Source organism: Leptidea sinapis, chromosome 8 (assembly GCF_905404315.1).
Source record: "Leptidea sinapis chromosome 8, ilLepSina1.1, whole genome shotgun sequence".
In the NCBI taxonomy this organism is placed as follows: Eukaryota; Metazoa; Arthropoda; class Insecta; order Lepidoptera; family Pieridae; genus Leptidea; species Leptidea sinapis.
The window spans coordinates 1,055,342-1,079,727 of NC_066272.1; the positions used below are offsets into that span (position 1 = coordinate 1,055,342).

Here is a 24,386-nt window from a genome sequence, read left to right on the forward strand (position 1 = left end):
CCATACGGCGTGGTACTCAATAGTTTTATCTTCCCAAGATTGCTTGGCGGCCGTGTAAATCGTGTGTATGTGTGCGTGCGTCACTTTGTGCGCTCTAGTATGAAGGTCAAGTACTTTTCTATTGCTGTATTGTCTCCCAGTAGCTACTGACTAATTAGTTTATTAAATCCCCTCGGTAAACTATAATAATAATATAAATGAATGTGAGCCACATTCATTTATATTTACAAAGAATTAAATCGTATGATAACGTATATTTGGGGTGCTGCTCCTAAAAAAGTAATAACTCCATTATGTATGGAACATTAACTGGAGTGACAGCATCTAGATTAGGCTACATTACCGAGAGACTGATGAGCACTTAGCTTTAATTAACATTACATGTGATTTTGATGTAAACTGGGCCTGAATCTAAATTGACTATTAAGGCAATGATCGCTAGCTATTTTTACCCAACTGTGAAAAGAAGGGTCATCTATTTTCATTCTTTTGCGTACACTTGCTCATATGTTGCGCTGTAAACAATAAATTCGTAAGGGAGATTTTTGTTCATTTTTCATACAAAAGATTTTAAGTAAAACTAAAACTATACAAAATCATTTTATGATCTAATGAAACATGAAACATTAAGTATTATAATTTTTTTAAAGAAGATTACTGTTACCATCATCACATCTCACTCACCACTTTCTCCTAACTTTTGCTACAACATTTTGATGCGCCCTTCAGACCGAAACACAATAACGCTTACACATTACTGCTTCATAGCAGAAATAGGCACCGTTGTGATACCCATAATGCAGCCGGCATCCTGTGCAAAAGAGCTGGTAAAGATTTTTCCATTTCTTCGTCTTGGTCTGAGTATCAAAACATTTGGTGTGACAAGTGTAATCCTTACGCTAGTTTGTTAATATGTTCCATACAAAATAGTACTCACTTGGGTTAAGCGCATATCCTTCATCCACAACGTGTATTGAGAACAACGTCAGCAATGTTATTGATAACTGAAACAATTATTATACATTTAATAATGACATAATAATAAGATAAGTTATTGGGTACATTAGTTACAAAATATCTGCAACAAAGTACAATGTAAGTAACTTTAATTTTACAAGAATTCTGGCCTCATACTAACATTCCCTGCATCGTGAGGTCCAGTCTCCAGAAAATAATATTATGTTCTTCGAGCAAAGGATTGTATTGTATTGATGTATTGTTTTATTGTTACGTAGAGCGTACAGATATATTGAAAGCAATATATTTTAAAATATCACAGCAATGTCACCTGTAAAGGTAAAGATAGGGTGCATGGGTTAATACCATGGAACAAAGGTTTATGTAGTTCAAGAAGAGCGTTGGTTCGAAAATACTGCCTTGAGGTGGATATTTACTAAATTACTAGCGTGTAAGCCCATCCTTTGCCTTCGATTCTCAAGATAAGAATGGATTCAGCTTAAAGCCAAGCCTCTAAACCCAAGCCTTTCAAGTTTTTGACATTACATATTTATTTACAATTGAGTACAATAACAGATAACAGGACAAAACTATGATCTAATAACAAGTACAGGATACTTTATGTGATTAATATTCACTTAGTGTGAACGAATTGAATAAAATTTGGTTGAAATAATATAATTATTTAATTTATTTATTTATTCGCAATGATTTATTGACCAAATTGACAATTTCAGTAGAAGTGAATAACTGTTTTCATTATTGTATGATAAATAATTGTCAAAGAACCAACTGTTAAAAATTATATATACGTCCATTCATATGTGTTTAGGAATATAAATGTGAATATTTTTTTTTTCCCAAAAGACAAATTCTTATTCATAGCTTCGAAGAAAATTAAAATCGTTCAAATAGTGTTAGTGTAACTAAACTGCGGTTTACTTGCTTCGCCTCGCTAAGGGTTTTACACTGCAACTAGCAAATTATATTAAAATTCCACTTTGCGCTGAGCTTAATGAACTTCAACACCACAAAATGCCTTGCACTTTAGGATCTTATAGCATCATAAATTAAGTAAATTGTTGAGAGGCAGCCCTGACATGTTTTTAATTTGTTCAACATGTTGTTTTTATAACATTCGTGTTCTTAATATTGCACGAGATTTGCATTATTTGAAGAACAGTGGACGAAAATAATCTACGCTCAAAATTAAAATAAAATATTTTATAGGATTATAACTCGTGTAATTACTTAATTTTAACAGTCTGTTCCAGCTCACTTACCAACTAAGTCAAGAGAGTCAAGTCTTGGTACATTTGTTCAACTCTGTGATAACAAGGGACGAGACGAGCAGGACAGGAGCTACAAAGTGGAGGTCTGGCCACATATGGAGTATTGCTATCATCTCTGGTCTGGCGACTGACCCAATGCTCTGTGAACGGCTGGATCACTTGGCGTTGTGTAGAGATGTCGCTTCATTGTATGTCTTCGACCGCATCTATCACGGGGAGTGTTCCGAAGTTTCACCTGATTTCTGCCACCGAATTCCACCTTCGCACGACACGCTACAAGTTAGGATATCATCCCCACCAGCTGGATATATGGCGGTCCTACACAGTGCGGTTTTCAAGGAGCTTTCTTCCTTCTTCTTCTAAAAATATTTCCACATTAATGGATCTAGTGAAGTCCTTTCAGTTCTTTTCTCTCACTCGTAGTTCAAAAATATCTTTAGCAACATAATCATGTGAGTACCTACGAAAAGGCAAAGAGTCTTCGAACAAAATGGCACATATTATATTACTGTAATAAAATGTTAAAAAAATACAATTTTTGTTCCAATAAACGAGTTAATTAAATGAAATATATTTATATTTATTGTAACTACAAAAAATCTGACCAAACATAAAGGTTATATTACGTCAAATTATCATAAAACATCATACAACTCATTTGGTGAATCACATATTTCTACGTGCTGATACTAGAAAATAAGCTTGTATTACAACATAATAACAATCAGCAAAGTTCTTGTACAAACACAGTATAACTACGTTTGCACAATAACTAGGTTATAAGTTATAATCCCTTAACTACAACACAATTTCGCCATGTCTGAAACAAAAACAATTTCGATATAATCCCGCATTCGACGCGATAACTGCGCAAAAACCCGCAAAACTTAATATTTTCCACGCCTAGACTGGTGATATATTGGTATACCTATATGTTGAAAGTAAAGGTTTTCTAGCGGTTATATAACTGACCTATTTAAACAATATAATCTAGATTCTTATTTATAATTGTTAGTATAATTCTTTATCGATGATAACACACGACAAAACAAATATTGACGCTTAATTAATAAGATAATTCTAAGTTAAATTTGCATACTCAAAGGTTTGTTTATGAAACCTTGATTCCTATTTGGCATAGTTGTACATAAACTACGTTTTTATGTAAGATAATGTAGTTTTTAAAAATAATCTTTAGTATTTGCTATACTCATCAAGTAGCTTTTAAATCGAATAAGTCAGAAATTTACTTGAACATACAGACATATTTATTTTATAATTCACATAATTTTATACAAATTATCTTGCCTCAAACTTGGCTATGACCAGTTGCAGTAATCATAATTTGTGTAAATACTATGGGTGAAAGACAACGTTATATTTAATACAATTTACATGCTTAAATATATATGAACATCCATGACTCTGAAAAAAAATCATATTATTCATCATAATATAAATGTTTGCACCTACCGGGATTCAAACCCAGGACCTATAGTTCAGTAAACAGAGTCACTAACCATTGAGCTGTATGGGTCGCTTAATATGATTCGTCGTTCGTTCAGCAGAACGATACTAAAACAATACTATTATGATAATAAATGGTTGAATTTGTCTTATTTGTTTGCAAAGAATAACATAATTTAGTTTTAAGAAGTTAGTGCTAGAGTGGACCATCAAAATGGCCTCACAGACCAGCTAGTTCCAAAGTTCGTGCAACACATGCTTACTATCATTTTTAATAACAAACTCCCAAACAAACTTCTAAAATCCGCCCCTGCCATTGAGCCATGGAGAATATATTCAGTATTATTTTCGATCAAAACGAATCGCAGTTGTTTTTTATATCTTTTTTTACACGTTCACAGTTTATATTGAAAATAAATAAAAGAGTTCTCCAATTCATAGTTGTTTCTAATTAAAGAGCTCAGAATGAAGTGTAGAGTTTCATTAGTACTATACGAGCTTATAGAAGCACTCGACTCTTTCGCTTGTAATTGAGACTAACAACTGTCATTCAGATTTTGCATAGCGTAGGCATATCATAAAAGTTATTGAAATATACTTATTCACAACATAAACATTCTTATAACTATATCTACAATTACACGAATTAAAGACTATCTATGAAATATACCAAAGAACACTGGCAGCATTTCCGAGTTGGATAGCTCGGCTGATCCGTTATCCGAATTAACTGCTTCGATTTTCAGTAGCTCTTGTAGTAGTCTTGTAGCTTAGTGTCTCGCTACCAAATGACACAAAGATGTAGGACTTACTGAGACTGACATATTTGCAACGTTTGCTGTCTTCAGCGGCAGCCCCAGCACCAACTGAAGTAACTTGGACATGAGAAGGAGCCAGAGTATTGACGCAAGTTACGGTCTCACACCAGTGCCCTTCCCCCTGCCCAAGGCACAAGGGTCATGTCAGCAGGTTTTTGGTGGTATTATAATGCAATGTAATTTAGTATGTCGCGGCGATGAGATAGGATACGTTTATGTGAACCGTGAGAAGAACTTTTATTTTGACCCGACCCGAATATCAGTTCGAATATTCCACTTGGTTCTTCAAGGCATCGCATTTTGCAAGGACTGACAAAAATATAATAAATTCATAACTTTAGTATTATTTCCTAAGAAGGATCATCAAGTTATTCCTAAATATATTGACACACATACGTTATTAGATCAGATTGAGTCTTTAATTTTACTGCTACTCTTAAGTCGCTTATCGGAGGCCCGATTCGAGTAAGCCTGAGTTTTTTAGTCAAAACATAACATTCAAATTCAACTGTTATGGTCAAGTCTATTCAAAAAAATCTTCGTCGCTAACTTTATTTGCGTCTTGCAAATAAATTGTAAATTAAAAGACTAAAAAAACACTTGAAAAATCCGACAGTATTTTTAAATTTAAAAAATTGGTTCTATCATATGCGAGTTGTTTTATTTATTACACACTATCGGTTTATAACACACTAATAATGAAGATGCGCATTCTTTCCGAGGTACGCGGAAGAATTTTCCTTAGGAATATTAAGTAACCAGTATCCTTTTACAACAGAACTGTTTTTGCTAAAAAAAACCTACATTTGTTAAAATGAAATACGTTTATATTAAAAGGAATCCCATTATCATGGACCGTGATTTCAACCAACCTAAGATCTAAGGAAAAATAGTTTTGAAATGAAATTTTTCTTTGGAGCCAAAAATTAAGGACTAAAATGCTTGTATCTTGCACCATTAGATTATAATCCGTACGCGTACTAATCATAATGCATGTTAAATAATTATGATTAATGCTAATATAGCCGCTATCTATGTCATGGACATTAATGTCAATTAACCTACTTTCAACAATGACGTATGAGAAAATTATAACAATATAATATATTGTGCTTGTCAGTGGATGTTATTGTTTGCATAGATTTGTTCTGTTTAATCATCTAATATTAAAGTGAAGAATTTTTATCCTACTTAGTATTATTACTTAATTAAATGAAAAAACATAACATCATCTTATTGAATATGAAGGCTTTGGAGCGTGATAGACACTCTCAACTCTGAGCTGCTTTATAAGTACAATATCATTCCATAGTGTGCACTGGAAAACTTCATAGATAAAATAGAAAAAAATAAAATATCTGGTGTGATTCTACCAGGCTATATCGAATACCAGCAGAGATATTCAAAATAAATAGATCTTTCATGTTTTAGAGCTTGTAATGTAACGCAAAAGTGAAAGATAGCCGGCTATGTAAGTTTATGACCCTCAAGACCAAACAGGTCTTGCATAAGGAAAGCAAAAAGAAAGAGAGGACTCCAACATTTTAGATTCTAGAGAAAACGAAATATCGAAGAACGTTAACTAATAGCCGCGTACTGACTGAGGGAGCAGCCTCGTAAGGCAAATCTTCTGTTGGCTAACACGTGCCACGGCCCGAGGCGAACGTTGTCAGTTGTTGTCCATGTTCAAAAGCGGCTCGGTATATTTGCCTCGCGCACTCAACACGGCTGTGTTTAGCCTCGACTTCGCTTTTCCGATGAACGATGGAATCTTTTTCTGTTTCTAATAGTTTCCACAATATTCTGAACAGAACGTAAAATACCGAAGGCGTTCTCCTCAAGTCTTCTCGCGCTAGACAGTCTGTTGGTTTACGTGTTATTTTTTGTACATTTCGAAGAATTAATATAAATTAATTAAGATAAGGTTGTGTTTGGCACGTGCAATCTCGACTTCACTTTAAGCTGACAGCTCGACGCTGGCTCAGCCTGACGGTGACTCTGCCTTGCCGCGCGCGGTATCCCCATGCAAAAAGTCTATAGGCGAATGTTGTGCGGCAAACGTCCGAGGCTTCCTCGCGAGGCTTCTCGCTCAGTCAGTACCCGACTAACTAGATAGACTGGCCCCAAACTCAGAAAAGACACTTTTATGAGAATTTAGAAGAAAAAGATCAATCAGAGTATTCACTATCGTAAAGATACTGTTTTACAGTCAGGGACTCAACGGTAAACAGGTTCAACATCTCCTTAAACTGTTCTGTGGATTCAACATATTTTATGGGACAGTACAAATACCCCTGTTCTGTTCTTACAACACAATGCTTAAATTTTTTGTAGCCTAAATATATACATAAAGAACACGTATTTACTCTTGTTTTAAATCGCTTAGTAAAAAGACACATGAAAATTTAAGAGAGTGAAAACATTTTCAGCACGATCTATTTAAGTGAGCTAAAATAAAACAAAGGTGTTAAATGTACCGGAAGAAGAATAAAGTGCAGTAACGAAGCTATCAGTTAAATATAAGAGTGGAGATCTTGAATCTTGAAAATTAAACCTCCGCATTAATATGATGAGTCCTATTATTTTTTAAGTTTGATGTTATTGAAAACATACCAAAGGAGCACTGGGATAATGTTTGATCATCGAGGCGATGCTCTTTAGGGTTTTGTTTCTACCATCAAGTGAACTGAAGGCTTGTTCGTTGATATCTGATATATGTACATAGAATGCCTACACCACTAATAATAAGAAGTTTACTTACTTTATTTTATTTATATTTAATTTATTATTATTTTTATTACGTAACAAAGTGTTTTTCATTATTTATTACATGCCCAAAAGGGCGCAAAAAAAGAAGACTGGGAGAGTTTCTTGCACAGCTTCCTCTCTCTCAGAGTGTTTTTGTAGTGTTAGAAATGACATCAAAAATAATTCTAAGGGAATCAATTTTGAGAAAATAAATGCCTTTTTTGTAAAAAGCAAAGGTACGTAGACTCAAGATTGGTTGACGAAGTGGTTAAAGCGCTAGGGAGTATCTGTAGAGGAATGCGTTTGAATTCCCCATCGAATATAAATTTAAGTAAATAAATTAAATTTCTAACAGTAGTGAAACTTTTATTGGTGAGAGTTTTTGGAAAAGCGTGCTATATCCGTAGCATAAAGATTTAAGAAAATAATTTGTATATAATATGTAACCATTGAAATAAAGGGGAATGTCCAAGCCAAATACCATAGTGTCGATAGTAAAGTTGCTGCAGATACAAAGAATTAAGACTAACAGGCGTAAACCACAACTGTATAAGACAGATTATAATATGTGAATTCACGAAATGAACCATTAACACCCAACATATAGTGAACTCGTCAAAAATCATGCATACAGCATAAACACATCAAACACCTTACACATAGAAACTATTTTCGTGTGTGCGAGTTTCTGCGAAACAACATAAAGACAAATGAAAGTGAGGTACCTGTGACGTAAAGATACACGTTGTGTTGTTGAGTCAGTGTATCACCATTAGCTTTAGTACTAGATATATCTAGATCTAAATAGACTTCAACTAACATTAACTGTATGAAATGAACACTCTTTCTTTATTATCAAGTGTTACAGGGACAATTTTATTTATTACAGCAGTTAAATCAAAAGTTATTACTCATGTACGAAGTTGTAGAATAGAGTACTAATATGTAACCAAATTTGATGTCAAATATTTTAGTCAACGCAATTATTTAATTTCAGAATTTGCAAAAGAAATTCCTACTGCAAGCTAAGAACGAGGGCTAAAACTCATCGAGATTTTTATAAGGCCGATGGCATAATATCAATTTGAATAAATAATTATTTTATGAAATATCCTGGCTGTGATCGAATCTTTTCAGATATTTGATATCGCCTCAAAAGCCAGTTGTATAATTGTAACAATTACTACTAAAATGTCTTATAAGAAATCTTTTTATATTTTACGACGGTTTTAATTTGTGCATATTCTTGGGTGATATTTGGAATTATTTACTTCGTTCGGAATATACTTGAATTGCACTGTTATTGCTGAGTGTTAAGTTAATTGTCATTGTAGGGTTATTATCCACCTACAAAGAACAGAGACCGGCAACCGAAAATAAATAAAATATCAATGATGCTTTCCCTTCTCTTCACTCACATATCTACACATGATCGTGGTTGGCAAACCGGCTTCAGTACAAGTTCATCGTAGCCCTGTTTCACTACTACCAATGTGGTCCATTGTGATAGCCACAGTTAATTGTAGCTCGCTGCTAATATTGATTATTTTTAACCGACTTTAAAAAAGGAGGAGGTTCTCAATTCGTCGGTATGTTTTTTTTATGTTTGTTACCTCAAAAGTTTGGACTGGGTGAATCGATTTTGATAACTCTTTTTTTATTTGAAAGCTAGTGCTTCCTGTGTTCATGCTAGTCCCATTACAATTTGGTCCAGATATTACACTCTTGAGAACATGATGTTTCGTGGGTTTATTTAAAAAGCTTCGCTGGGCCACCAGGACAGAAGTGTTCAGGTCTAAATTGAGTGCTTTTGGCAAAAATTCTAGCCAGTTTGCCAGTGCATTCATATCCTTCCTGTTTACTTCTACCATTGTACTCAGTATAGTCCTGCAGTTGTCTACAAGTGTTGAGGCCCTTCTGTTTGAGCCTGCAGCAGACAGAGCCGCCTGACTGTCTGTGTGGATATAAAAACACTTGCCTACGTACTTTTAGCCGTAACTACACATACCTTTTCATTCTATAATTTTCTTTCATTGTCATTCAACATTTATTTACCAGTCTTTAATGCCTGCAGATTACGTCCAGTCGACCAACCCAACAGAGTGTTAACTTCAAATATTATCTTATGATAGACATGTTATTGGCAAAGCCACTACCTAACTTCAAGAGTGGACTATCTTTGCGTTGACGAGAGAAAAATTACATGGATGAGTGTAGGAAACAATGAGGCCAATGAATAAGTAGGCGCTATGTAATTAGAATGTGCATCGTGCGACACGACAATGTCCGTGATGAATTTTGACCGGAATTAACATTTTTACTCTCACGCCTGCGACTCACAAATACAAGTTTTCTTCTTTTTTTTATCACTTTCACAATATTATAAATGCCAGTACTACTCCCAGCCCTTGTTTCAATTATTTTTTGCCGTTTAAAGTAACATAACTATACTAAAATGACATTGAACGAGACTACAAAAATAATTTAGTTACAGTACCACTTACTTGGACAAGTAAGAGGTTTAGGAGTAAGTTTTTATCTCAAGGAAAAAATACAACTGTCAAGATTTACTTAAATTATCTGACCCTTACATTTTAGTTTAATTAAGTTTATTCCCATTATTTTTTTATAAAATGGTATATACTTGTATTACGTATATAACATAATTGGTACGTACTTAGAAGTGAATATATTATATTTTTTATTAACAAAATATTTACCATGGAAATAATTTTATGAATTCAGGAATCCATTAATAATATTCATAAAATAGAAGGATATATATAAGTTTTGTGTGAGTTTATTGTAGTCGTGATGTGACATTATTGAAAGATTACTATTTCATTTACTTGAGTGCTTTTAGAATCTTTGATCTACCTTATTTGTGGAAACGGGAACATACGAGTAATTAGTTTGTTTATCCGATTTGAAATTAAAAGGTAAAACGGGATGAGCTATTTTGTAAGCTATATAACCATTTAATTAAAAACTTTCTTTGGATGCTTTGAACAGCTTCCAGCAGAGTGTATAGTGATATTCTTGTGATGCACGCGTTCAAGGCATTAGTTAAATGAAATTCATGATAATATGAATGGTGTATATTGTGTTGCATAAAAATCATGAATAAAATTTACATTAATCATGTGGTCTTAATAGTTTATGCAGCTCATAATAGTACGATGGAGCTTCAATAACATGTTTTAGTAAATGTATCAAACGGATACATCTTCTCCAGTTTATTTTACATATCGTGATTACAGAACGGCTATTTACCGCATGATTATCTCGCATCTTTTTCAGTAAGCTTAACAGACTGATGGCCAATGGCGAATAGAATGATTGATAGCGACTTTTTATTTTTTAATTAACCATTATAATATTGTTTTTGTTTAGGGAAATATCTTCCAATCAATGCAAAATTATAGATTGTAAATAATAATGCAATGAAAAGAGATCAGGTCACAATTACCAAGAATAAGATAGTTTGCAAAAACTGGTACGAGTGAAATGAAGCCAGGAGCGTGTATCAGGACCGTAGCAAATGGAGATTCGGAATCTCTGTCCCTTCAAAGTAGCAGGCGTTAACATATATAAGAATATATATATCTTAAAGTCAACATCTTCTGATGATGCCTCGTGCAGAGGCGAAACAAGTGTCGAATTTATTCAAGCCAAAACTATCACACTCAATAAAAATCCCAAAATTTGGATAATTATGGATTTCCGCAAAATAACGCCTAATTCATTAAAAATATAAAAGAAATTGCTGAGTATTAAAGTAATTTAAGACTTTTTACCATACAACAGCTCATCAAAGATAAAAACACAGCATAATAAAAAACAATCAAGACTGTAATAGAATCACAGCGTGCGAAAAATTACTTGTCCTTGTGAAATATGATGTCGTCAGCTTTGTGTACAGTAAATTAAAGATTTTATATTTGAATCTTATGGTGTGAAACAAAACAAAATTGTTCTTTTGAACAATAAGGGGTTTGTGGTAGTTTTAGGAGTATTGCTAGAATGATGAGTATGAAAAATCGGACAGACATTACGACAAAAGATACTGCAACACAAATTGATCCCAAAATTCAGCCACATTACACAGAACGAAAAAGATATTTGAAAAATGTTTATTAATTAGTTCTTCTGATAATGTGTTCATTTTTTATAGTCTATCGATGTAATTAATAAAGGTAAAAAAATCAGGGTTATATTAAAGCTGAAATTTTAAATTGATAAATAAAACATCTATACGCATTTTGACAGAAAAAATAGCATTAAGGTCGGAGAAAAAGTTATAGTCACAACCGAAATATATCATACATAGATAGAACCTATATTAATAGAAGAATGATGATGATGATGATGGTGAGAAGTGATTAACGTCGTGCTCTCTTACAACACAAGAGGAACCACAATAACATTATCAGTTCCACACCCTCATTCTAAGTACATCCATGTTTTATCGTTCTGATAATACCACGTTTGAAAATGACAAGGAAGAAAATAATTGAAGATGAATTTGACCATGATGATGAATTATGAAAAACTGCTATTAAAGATAATGAGGGTATAATTTACGGTAAGGAATTAGATGAACTATTCATGTTAATATCACCTACAATTACTATGATAGATTCAGAAGTCACATAATTTTAGTAAAAGACCGATACCTGATCGCTTTACCTTTATAATCTGTATTTATCTAAATTGCTTAACATTACTGCTACTTTATAATGATTTACCAACACTGTTATGAAATTAAAATACTAAGCCTACTAAAATTGACTGCGAACTCAACCTACTGTTGGTATAGTTGTAGCTCATCACAAGATCCATGGATTTTTCCAGGATTAAACATAGCCTACGTCTTTTCCTAAGCTCTAGTGTATCGCTATACCAAATTTCATCAAAATCAGTTCTGTAGCTCCGGTGTAAAAGTGTAACAAAAAAGCTTACATATTAATTTATAATATTAGTAGAAATTTTATTAAGTACAAACTAAACACGAACGTTTTAATCTTTGATGTATTTCTCAAGGCCCGCATGAATCCACTTTGTTAATACTATTGTAGTATTGATTCCTTCCGCAGCGAGTCAATGCCATGTTTGTACAAATAATTTACATTATTGTATTGTTGGTACAACTATTATTCCGTTTGATAATGGTACAAAAACCCTGGAGTGGCACCGCAAAAATGTCGACTCAATGTTTGTTATAAAAGACATTAATGGCTTTTCAAAGCATTTAAATGTCCTTACTTTATTGGGGGCATCGAACTAATCAATATTAAAATACCGACAGTGTAAATTATTTACTTTATTGCTTACTTCATTGTAACGGCCAGTTTGTCGTTAAATCGCTGTTCTACAATGCGATAATATTCCTTTGCTAGCTTTATTTATTCTAGAATCTCCATAATAAATACCATTTTACAAAGCTTCGTCGTTGTACTTCGCTACTTCCAAGACAAAGTTCTATTTAGAATTCGTTGTGAAATTTTTTGTGTTTTGTGTTAGAAGTGACTTATCAATATTAAGTTATCCTTGCAAAGCATCGCCCTATCTCGGGATCTCTTAAAATTTTTTGGGACATGCCCCATATCCTTTTCTGTACCCCTTATATCGTGTGTGCAAATTTCATGATGAGAGGAGAATGTACAAACACACAATCACTCTGGCATTTATAATATTAATTTGTATTAGATAAAATAATTCAATCAGCCTTATTGAATTGAAAACTTCTTTAGTGGAGTTGAGCACTTTCCTTGGGATGGACATAAAATGTCAAACTCGAGTCAGGACACGTCGCCTGATAGAAAAATTTTTAACAAAAAAACAACCGTTTTCAAAAACACTATTCCAAAACAATAGATATAACGTGTACTAAAAAGTATAAAATAATTGCGTATATTTATTATAACACGGGAAGCACCAGCTTTCAAATAAAAAAAGAATTATCAATATCGGTTCACCCAGTCGAAAGTTTTGAGGTAAGAAACATAAAAAAAACATACAGACGAATTGAGAACCTCCTCCTTTTTTGAAGTCGGTTAAAAAATCGTATCATGGCAATTATGGATGAAAGATTTATACTTCTAACTAATTATAGTTCAGCTATTTCAACTTAATGATTCCAATGACCGCATGTCATTGGAATCATTATGATTGCGAAGCCGAAACACCGCGAGGTCGAGGGATCTAATCTCAGCCGTGAAATATTTTACAGTTTAATTATTGAAGTGAAAACGTGTTAAATTATTACCATTACCTTACAATTCCAAAATATATATATAAATATATATATATTCAAAAATGCGCAACGGTAATGTTCAAGTTTTCACTTTTGCCGGCACTACCGTATTTTTATTACATATTATTCACTTTTATGAAGTTGAGCTATAGATTGGTTTTAGAATAAAATACATATACGTGACTAGACGTGCTTTTGGCGGATTTACCCTTATGTTGTTAGAATTTATATTCATATGGATATAATATTTACCTTTATAAGAAGCTTGTATTTTTCTGTATTTTGTGTGTGAAGATTTCTTAATGAAGTGATAGTTGAGCGGCATTATACAAACATATTTTTGTCACCATACTCAATATGTGGCTCAGCTCGTAGTAAAGATTATTATATTATAATATATGTTTTAACCAACTTTGAGCATTGTGGTGATTCACAAGCATAGAAAGAGAAGTTCGGAACCGATAATTCATTCATGCATTTGATAATCTATAAAACGAAAATTTATTGAAGTCTTTACTTTGCGGAAATCCATAATTATACAAATGATTTGAGTTTTCTTTAGTTTTAATTCCGCCGATACGAGATTCAGTCTCGTGCCAGATTTTAGCGAGACAACACGTCTTGAGGATTCCTCGTGTAGAGGCGAAACACGTGTCGAATTTTTTAAAGACAAATATTGGCGGAATTAACACTAAAGAAAACTCAAATCATTTGTATATCTATAAAACGAACAAAAGAAAAAAAAAAGAAGGCACCAAAAAGACACTCACTCAGTATATTTGCAAGGCCAACTCCATCACTGATTTTCAATGTACCTTAGAATACACCTGGTGACAGCACAACCACAGATTCCCTTTTCATGGATCTCTATGTATGGAAATGTATTTTTTGTAATAACGTGGAACTGATTCATTAATATTTTTTAATGTCTTTTTATGTTTTTTTAAATTCTAACAGAAATCAAATCTAATCATTCCAGCAATAAGAAGGCGCTGTATTTTAAACTACCTCTAAATGTTATGATATAATGTAAAGACACTTCCACTAAAGAGTCTTGCCGTGACGCGCCTGATAACTCTCATTAGAGAACTGAAGGTTGTGTGTTGAGAATAGTTACTAGCAATCATATTAATTTTCTTTGTGTAGCCATTTGGAGAATCCACAAAATTCTGAACATCGTGTAAATAAAATATTACCAGTTTAAATATTGTTAAGAGCCTTATATAAACCTAAAGTTATAAAATTACATCAAACATTAAAGTTATTATTATTCAAACCTATATTACGTTACAAATCGCTACGGAAGAGTGGTCCACTTAAAGTCGAATAGCAGTCGACAAAGCCCGCAGATTCTTACATTGAATTAGAGGCAATAACGTCTCCATAGGTCTCTTGTGTACAATCGTAGAGTTGGAATGCGAACAGCTTGGCAGGATACAAGCCGTGAACTTATTTGTCCAAAGCCAACACAATTTACGATAGCACCGTTCTATTGAAATACGTCTGTACGCTCAGCTATTGCCAAGAACGTAACAAATTATCTTAAATTATAGATGTTACATTCCGTTGTTGACATTTACAAGTGATTGGAGCATGATTCAGTTCTGATTTGATAACTATGGTCGGAAATGTAATTCGAGATCAAAAATGTAAGCTATGGTGTTGCCAACAAAAAAAATTCCATTGTGCTTGTTGAAATGTACTAAAATATCATTTTAAAATTATAAGTGTAGTCTACATAAATATAATTAAATATTGCACAACGTTTTCTTTTTGTAATATAGCATAAAATACATCCATAATTTAACTTTAATTTATCGTGCAAACTTTGCTTTGACACTGGCAATAAGAAAGAAGCTCTAAATATTTGGCTCGTCTACAGAAGAAAAACGTAAATTTTATAAAAATCTTGGTCGTAATGACAGGTATGACTGGTATATTGTTTTGTCCATTCAGTTTCTGACGTTCGTTGTGATTGTATGTGCTCTTCTTGCATTCCCGTAGTATCATCGTAGTCAGTATCATTTTTGTTTTAGTTCGTTGTTGTCATAACATAACGAATCATGGATGCTGAGCCAGGTTCGTCGAACAAACAGGACACTCTGACGCCGCTCAAAAACGCGCACAACGTACTCCTATTTCTGTGTCTGAAAAGGTTATGATAATGAATACCTTAAAGGCATTATTTATCATAACAGCATGTCTATAAAAATTGGCCTAAGCATCAGTATTGCTCTTTTTTTATGAAAATACGGGACGAGGCGAGCAGGACGTTCAGCTGATGGTAATTGATACGCCCTGCCACTTACAATGCAGTGCTGCTCCGGATTCTTGAAAAGCCCAAAAATTCTGAGCGGCACTACAATTGCGCTCGTCACCTTGAGACTTAAGATGTTAAGTCTTATTTGTCCAGTAATTTCACTAGCTACGGCGCCCTTCAGACAGAAACACAGTAATGTTTACACATAACTGCTTCAAGGCAGAAATAGGCGCCGTTGTGGTACCCATAATCTAGCTGGCATCCCGTGCAAAGGAGCCTCCCACAGCTCTTTAGGTGATTGGAAAAAGAAGGCCGCAGAAATTATGGGTATTTCTCCGGTGCCAGTGAGCTATATTATAAATTGAAAATAAACCACTGAAGAATTTAAACCACCTCGTAAAAGCAGCCCTTAAAAGAATATTTCAGACAAATTTGATGAAATTACTTTTTCAGCAATTAGACGAGAAGTGCATGCTGTCTTTTACACAAGTACTACCTACAGTAAAAGGGTTATGCTATGTTAACAGTATCAATTTTATGTAAAACATAATCTGTAATGATATTATAATGATAGTTTGGGCATTTGATTGTATGTATGTATGTTGGCTACTCTTGCACTCATAAGTTATTTGATATGGGTAATTAAAATATTAATAATTAATTAAGATTGTTCAAGCTGTTAACTCCAACGAAGATCTGCCTGATTATTCAATGCACATGATGAGAATCGTCCTAAAATATGTAAATTTTTAATATACCCTACCTACCGCTACCCGCAAGCGCCACAGGCCATGCAACATCGAAAATATGGTTTGATTCTCAAATTAAAATTCTTAAATAAGCAATCTTAGAGTGCCTTACCACAGGTTTAAAAGTTCGAACCGGAAAAGGAAGGCGTCTTATAATATCGCATATAGGCTGGAGGACGGTTTTTGTAGATGGAGCATTATTGATGTTCGAATCCAAAAAAAAAAACACTGAAAATTCGCTCATTATGAAAAGTGGTTAAAGGGCACACTGCCAAAGCTAAAAACCAATTTGATATTTGTTTTAATATCCCTTACCACTCCCGAAGGTTAGAATCGAACTCCACAACTGCCCGACTAATTATTGAAAAGCTCATATCCAAAAATATAAATTATGAAGAAAATATGATAAAAGCTCTGTTACTAGAAATCGTAAAAAGAGAAATATCGAATTATCAAACTTTTGCTGGGAACAAGTTGGCTGCGGAAAATAAAATTTATTATTTAAGTAACCAATTCCGATGCGTCGACATCAAGCTCTTCAGACCCTGAGTCAGAGAGCGAATATTAAATATATATATATACATATATATGTATGTATCAAAATAAGAACTGTCATTTTAACAATGACATGTCTTTGTTTACATTTTTGATCTCGAATTACAATTCTCAATCAATATTACTCTAAAATTTAATAGCCCGTTTACGCGTTGTATCTCACTGCCTAATTTCGTTACTATACTCTTTGATTAAATGCAATAAATACAACATGCACATAATATGCATGGTACATGAACTTATTGTTTAAATATTTTCACGAAATGTAAATTTATGATATCACCAAAGTTTTCATTTACATACATTAAATTGTACTGGCGTAATTTTAGTTCAAATAATATGAATGAAATATTGTTGTTTTGTGAGAAAACCGCTGCTTTTTGAAATAAGTACTTAATATTAATTATTACTATTATTAGCTTTTCTCAGTGAGTCAGAAATAGTAATGAGTCTTAATATTTTATGAAGGTGAAAGTTTGTTTGTCGGTTTAGTTGTTACTCATGACATAATAGCTATACGTAATTTCGTAAAATGTTATAGTATTTATAATGTCGCAGAATAGACCTGATATTATATATTTTAAAGGGATTGTGATTATTACGTCAATGTGAAAGCATTCCTTGGTCTGTCTGTCACATACCAGCTGAATCCATCAAAGCATGTCGTTTGATACGAAAACGATATAGATTTTAGTGTTAATTAAGTAGAAGGTAGAAAAGAAGGCTAATATAATTTTTCTAGAGTTGTATTCGTAATAATATTAATCCAGAGTATGATTCGAAGTCCGCTTATCTAGTGCACTGATGTATTCAGCAGACTACTCAAAATCATGATCATGAATATGAATTATGGAAGGTTTAAGTAAGATAACATCATTTAAACATCTTACAATTTATAGGTTCCAGTAGTGGTTTTAAGGTGTTTTGAATCATTAAGATGATTATTTATGAAATCTCAACATATAAATTCAAAAGGAAATTGGCATTGCAATGATTTATTAAAGAAACCGTTACATAAAAATATCGTGTAATTTAACCTGAAACGTGTCTACTTGCGAGTTTTCTTTATTTTCTATAAGCAATATTTTATCTACCCTTCCATTTGTCTCGGAAATAAATATATATATAAAGACATACTTACAGTATGTATGTATCGGCAGATTATTAATTTAATTATACATTTACACATTATACACGTTATCTTGTCATGTTTGAATTTTTATTACTTAAAGATATTTAGACGGGAAAGTCTAAATGAGCATATGAAATGACGAGACAGGAAAATCAAAATGAAAATTCTAATTACCACACTCGGTTTTATTTGATCCGACATTCAAAAGAAAACAAACATAATACGATTTGGCGAACGCAGACGAAAACAAAATGATATAACATAAACAAGAGCCTGTCACAAAATAGAACGCTGTTATAAAATACGACAAGAAACTCGTGTGACATACTTTTAATATCACCAACTATATCGGGAAACTACATCTTTATATCACTAGAGGAGAATTTAAGTTGATTTTGTTTGAAACTCCGTTAGTGAACGCTCTTTGTAGAAACTTTTATAAAGCAAAAGTGATAGTCGGAGTGTTCGAGCTCGGATATTTAAAAACATCCTTTGTTTTTGGAAACATAGGTACGAGTATGCAAAGAATTTATGATTGTAGAAGGGGATGGTAATTTAAACGCACTTAATAAAATTGAAATATCTGTATTTTAGAGTTCCCACTAATAATTATAATATTAACTGACTCAATACAATTTGGGCAGCGTTACCTCTTAGAATTCAAAATAAGTAATGCCTCCTCGAACTTAGCGCTCTGGCTTATATAGGGCACGACTATCTACCGTGATAATGCTACCAACTACAGTAGTGCCAACTAACTTACACGAATCAAGTTTACTAAAGATCTAAATATTATATCCTACTATAGTTATTTCTAATCATAGTGATAATTATATTAAATAGTATTTAAATTATAACATTAGTTAAATAAATGTAATTATTAATTGTGATATTTTATGGCAGTTCATGACGTTGGTCGCGCTTGTCACACATCAAGCTGACATGATATAGACTATAAAGAGAATTGTGTGTGATATGCGTTTTATGAGAGTTTTTTATTTTGTGTTTATGAGTTACTGGCCTCTAAAAAGCTTAGAGTACTCTTCTTCCATTTGACCGCATACAACGAAGAGCGGTTCTAATTACGACGATCAAGCCATCTCCGATCGGCTTGATTCTTTGGCATTGCGAAGAGATGTGGGTTCTCTCTGCATCTTCTACCGCATTTATCACGGGGAGTGCTCAGAGGAGCTGTTCGGGTTGATTCCAGCGGCCGAATTCCATCACCGGACATTACGTGCAAAGTACCACCCGCACCACGTAGACGTCTGGCATTCCACAACCTCGCGTTTCGTGAGAAATTTCTTGCCTCGCACAGCCACTTTGTGGAATCAATTACCGGCTGCGGTTTTGCCGAACAGATACGACTTAGGGACCTTCAAGAAAAAAGCATACCCCCACCTCAAAGGCCGGCAACGCATTTCTTGACACACCTGTTGTTGCGGATGTACATGGGCGGTTGCCTCACCTCTCCCCATCTCGTGAGCCTCTTGCCCATCGAAGATAAATCATCGAAGAAAATCGAGTTATAAGTAAGCAAGCTGCAAGTTTTTCAGCTCTCATTGATAATCCCGCGTTCATTAGAACTATTTTGTAAAGCAGTATGGTCTTGAGAGACGTCTTAAATTGCCCCATGTAACTCATTCATCGCCTCTTCAGGGCTCTTTAATCTTATACTTCTGCGTTCACAGGTTCGAGCGATGATTAAAGTGTGGCCCAATAAATTAAATTCTTCTAAATCGCGAAGAGAGAGTAATTTTTGTGAAATACATATAACTTTCTTATACCTACTACATTTTCATTTGCCATTAAATTAACAAAATTCTGTAATTAATGACTGTGTGGTGATCATGGCTGACAAAATTTAAAACTGGGTTTTTTTTTATTTTAAAAGAAATTTGTATTTAAAAATGTTATCTCGTAATTTTAATTATTTAGGTTCCTCAAAGTTAACAGCTTACTCTTTATTTGATGTTAGATGAAATTTAGAGTACAATATTTTTAATTCAGCGGTCAACAACATCTATATTTTATAATCCATGAAATATTTTTCTTAGGGGCTTCAATTAATTATTTAATTGTTTGATTCTGTAAAAGCCGTGGCTAAAGCCAATAGCAATTAACTGCGGAAATTCCTTTCAACCAACTACCGTAACTAGGTAAAGGTGCAAAATCGTCAAGTGTTACGTGAGGGCCATATATTTTCTTTCATTTATGACAGTTTAAATTAGTGAATCGAAAATATTTTCTTGTAAAATTTAAATAAAAAAACACTAGGTACTAAACTAAAAATTAACAAATGATAAAATAATATAAGGATGGTTAGAATTTAAAGTTATAACGTTGTTCGATTGACTACTCTTTCATTTTGTTCTTACACTAAAAATATTTTAATCGCTTCATTGAGATTTTTTTATTAAATTATAAAGAACTATACGATTACTGAGAGGGATTTTTTTCTGTAGGTTAATTTTGTATTGCTTCATCTAAGAATAAATTATAAAGCTACAGATAAACAATAATTTCAGCATGTTGGTGATGCAACCGCAATCTTTTAAATATTGTTCCTACTTAAGGTGTAAAAATGCACCTAAGAGTATCTTTCACCTTAAAAATATCCATTAACATCTTATCAGCTTATTTAGATTTAAAGGGTGATATCTCAAGTCAATGTCCTAATCAGCAATTAATGGGGTTGAGCAGGTTATCAACTGTAACGTAGATCCTGAAGATGTGACGACAACTCGAAAGTTTAACACGACGTACCGACCAAGATTAACAAGTTCTTTTTTTTTTATTTATTTAGCCATAAAATATTTTATAATATTAATAATCTGCAAAACTACGTAATTAGGACTGTATTTCTCGTTTAACAATAATACTACTTACTTTGAAGTGATTAAACTAAAACTAATGTTACAGTATTAAACTTGTATACAATCATTTGTGAACATCGTGTGATAGGATAATTGGATTTATTTAGATTTGCCAGTGGGAGGCTCCTTTACACAGAATGCCGGCTGGATTATTGGTACCACAACGGCGCCTATTTCTGCCGTGAACAGTAATGTGTAAGAATTATTGTGGTTTGGTCTGAAGTTAATGAAGTTACTGGACAAATGAGACTTAACATCTTATGTCTCAAGGTGACGAGCGAAATTGTAGTGCCGCTATATATAGCATATTTGATTTTTTCAAGAATCCTGAACGGCACTGCATTGTAATGGGCAGGGCTTATCAATTACCATCAGCTGAACATGCTGCTCTTCTCGTCCCATATTATCATAAAAAAATGTACCTGATAAAATCCATTTCAAGGGCAAGTGACAGATAATGTTTTTTTAGAATATATTTAAGGTGATTTTTCGTGGATAAATCTTTTAAATAATCCTGTGCCAGTGCACTTAATTTGGCTTTTGGATAACAAACGAGCGGGGTATGTATGTTTCCACGGTTTCCTTTCTATTTCATACAATTTTATGCTATCCTCATATTTTGAATTAATATTTGATTACCAAAATGCGCCATCTTAATATTGAAGTAACCATAACAATTATCAGAGAATAGTTCATTAAAAAGGGAAACGGCTGAGAATGCAACGGTTACATAATGAATTTCTGTATGTATCTTAATATCATAAATTAAATCTTATGAGTAATTCGTTACGACATTAAAACTTAAATTTTCCAGTTGCTATCAGCAAAGTTGCTTTGCCGTATATAAGAATTGTTATACTACGCTTTTCATTTTATTAAAGATCTACCCAGAACTTTCCATAATGAAAGTATATTTGACCCCCTAGGGATTTGTGTAAACTTTGGCTAGACTGAAGTAAACGGCAAACTTTCTCATTTCTATTGTTTTATTGTGCACGAAGTAACAATAAACCAAACATTTACTTTATTGATCCTGTTTTAAACGTTAAGTTTTAAATTGAAGCTGATTATTATGAATGTTTTGTTTGATGCTCATGGAGACGTTTTTATATGTTTTTAATATACTATTGTCGAGGTGACTGTGCGATACTCCTACAGGAATAAGTAACTCTCTAAGATTTAAATTTTTGTTACCAAAAACTTCAAGCGTTATGTTATATTACCTGCATATCTCTGAAGTTCATTCTTGTCACTTTTCACAGATCTGAAAATAATAATTTATTTTAATAAATAACTAAATGGAGATATTTTTCTTTGAAGGCATTGACACAAAATATACTAGAGTATACTATATATAATAGTACTAGCGAACCCGACAGATGTTGTTCTGTAGATACTAAAAAAAATACTGTTTTATAGGAATTTGTCAATAATATTACAAAACATTTTTTTTATGATAATAAGGGACGAGACGAGCAAGACGTTCAGCTGATGGTAATTGATAATGCCGCTCAGGATTCTTGAAAAACTGAAAAATTTTGAGCGGCACTACAATTGCGCTCGTCACCTTGAGACATAAGATGTTAAGTCTCATTTGCCCAGTAATTTCACTAGATACGACGCCCTTCAGACCGAAACGCAGTAGTGCTTACACATTACTGCTTCACGGCAGAAATAGGCGCCGTTGTGGCGAACTAACGAAATGAAGAATTATTTCATAAAATATGCACCCTGTTGTTTTAATGAAATTTTTTCACAGTGGAACTGTCAAACCGCGCGTCACTAAATTTTCTCATAGAAAATATGTCCATACAAAACAAATATTGAAAACAAAAATAATTATGGGTCCCAAAACAAAGTAAAGACTATCCTTTCTCTCAAGTTGGACTTAACTGCACTCCATGAAGTAATCTCCATTAAAATCCGTTCATTAGTTTAGGATTCCATCGCGGACATACAACTTGACACATAATTTATATATATTAAGATATATATAAGATAGATATCTAGGTCAAAAATACCCTATAAATTTTGATTATACTGAGTGTATCGAAATATACGCTTTTTGTGACATAAAGGGCCGGATCTTTTTAAGTTTACTTATAAGTTTGATATTTTCACAGCTTCAAAAGACCATAGACTTTAGTATATCGTTTTAATTTCATCTTGGTTAAATCTCATCCATTGTAAAAGGAGGAGAATGTAACAAAAAGGAAAGGAAAAATAAATTACGGGCGATCTGAGCTCGGGAAATGGAAAACGGGGGGTGCTTGAGGCTTAAAAACGTTTTACCTCGATTTCCGGTGAAATATTTCAAATCAAAAAGATTACAGTGCATTTGAGATATTAAAAGGTAACTTACGACTAAATTTCGTGGAAAATAACTATAACGATAAAAATAAAAAACCAAAAACTTAGTTTTCTAATGTGTCATGGTGTTTCATACTTTCCGCAACAAATAGAATACGCACCTAGAAGACTCATTGATTTAGTATGTGATTTATTCTAGTAGTCATTCATACTTTTGCCAGTACTCTTATATTTTTATCAAAGCTTTGAAAAGTGTTTAAGATCATATTTGCCCATTGGTCCACACCCAGTGCAAACGTCTGGATCTCGGCTTAGAGTGGTGACTCTGCTTCAAGCTCGAGTGAATATTAATTTGAGTGAGTTTAAATTGTTCCAACATTAATATCATTAATAATAATCAGTAGTTATACTTCAAGTGCTGATATAATTTTGGTAATAGCAAGGCTTTATTGAAGAAATCGTTTCAAAACGTTTTCCATGTGTAATAATATAATATAAGTTCTTAACCACGGGTTCTAGCACTGTAAATAAAATAAATGCGAAAAGCTTTCAAAACATTCCACATCTCGAGTGTTTGCCATGTTAGGAACGATAAAGTAAATTGTTTCCTTGAACAAGTAATAACAATAACTATTAGGGAAATTTAATACAATACTGTTGCAACATCATAACTAATTTCAGGCGAAAAGTAAAAACACAATTTAAAGAAGTTTATTTGGCAACATAACAATCGAATTTAACCTTTTCCATAGGGTTACAGATTAAGTTTAAAGATTCCCGTTAAGTGCGTATACTTCGCATAGTTTCTGACTGATTTGACTATGAAACACCCTATCCAATCTTACCATTTTCGAGATATTTGGACTTAAAAGTTTTAAAAAACTATCCGATTTTCGACTATCAGCTTAAATGTTTTGAAATGTGTAAGTCTTATCATTACTATTTGACGACCTGTATAGCCGAGTG

General features: G+C 33.1%; 2 protein-coding genes across 2 annotated transcripts in view; both read right to left on the bottom strand.

Annotated features, from left to right (window-relative positions):
• The window catches only part of LOC126965630 (suppressor of lurcher protein 1), a 353,858-nt gene that overhangs the window by 270,987 nt on the left and 58,485 nt on the right, over positions 1-24,386 (bottom strand). The window contains exons 2-3 of the mRNA XM_050809301.1: positions 22,334-22,374; positions 938-1,004 (exon numbers count right to left, since the gene is read on the bottom strand). Coding sequence (XP_050665258.1) covers positions 938-1,004; positions 22,334-22,354 — 88 coding nt within the window. The 5' untranslated portion in view covers positions 22,355-22,374. The remainder of the gene's footprint in view (positions 1-937; positions 1,005-22,333; positions 22,375-24,386) is intronic.
• The window catches only part of LOC126965631 (NADP-dependent malic enzyme), a 282,485-nt gene that overhangs the window by 14,666 nt on the left and 243,433 nt on the right, over positions 1-24,386 (bottom strand). The window lies entirely within an intron of this gene.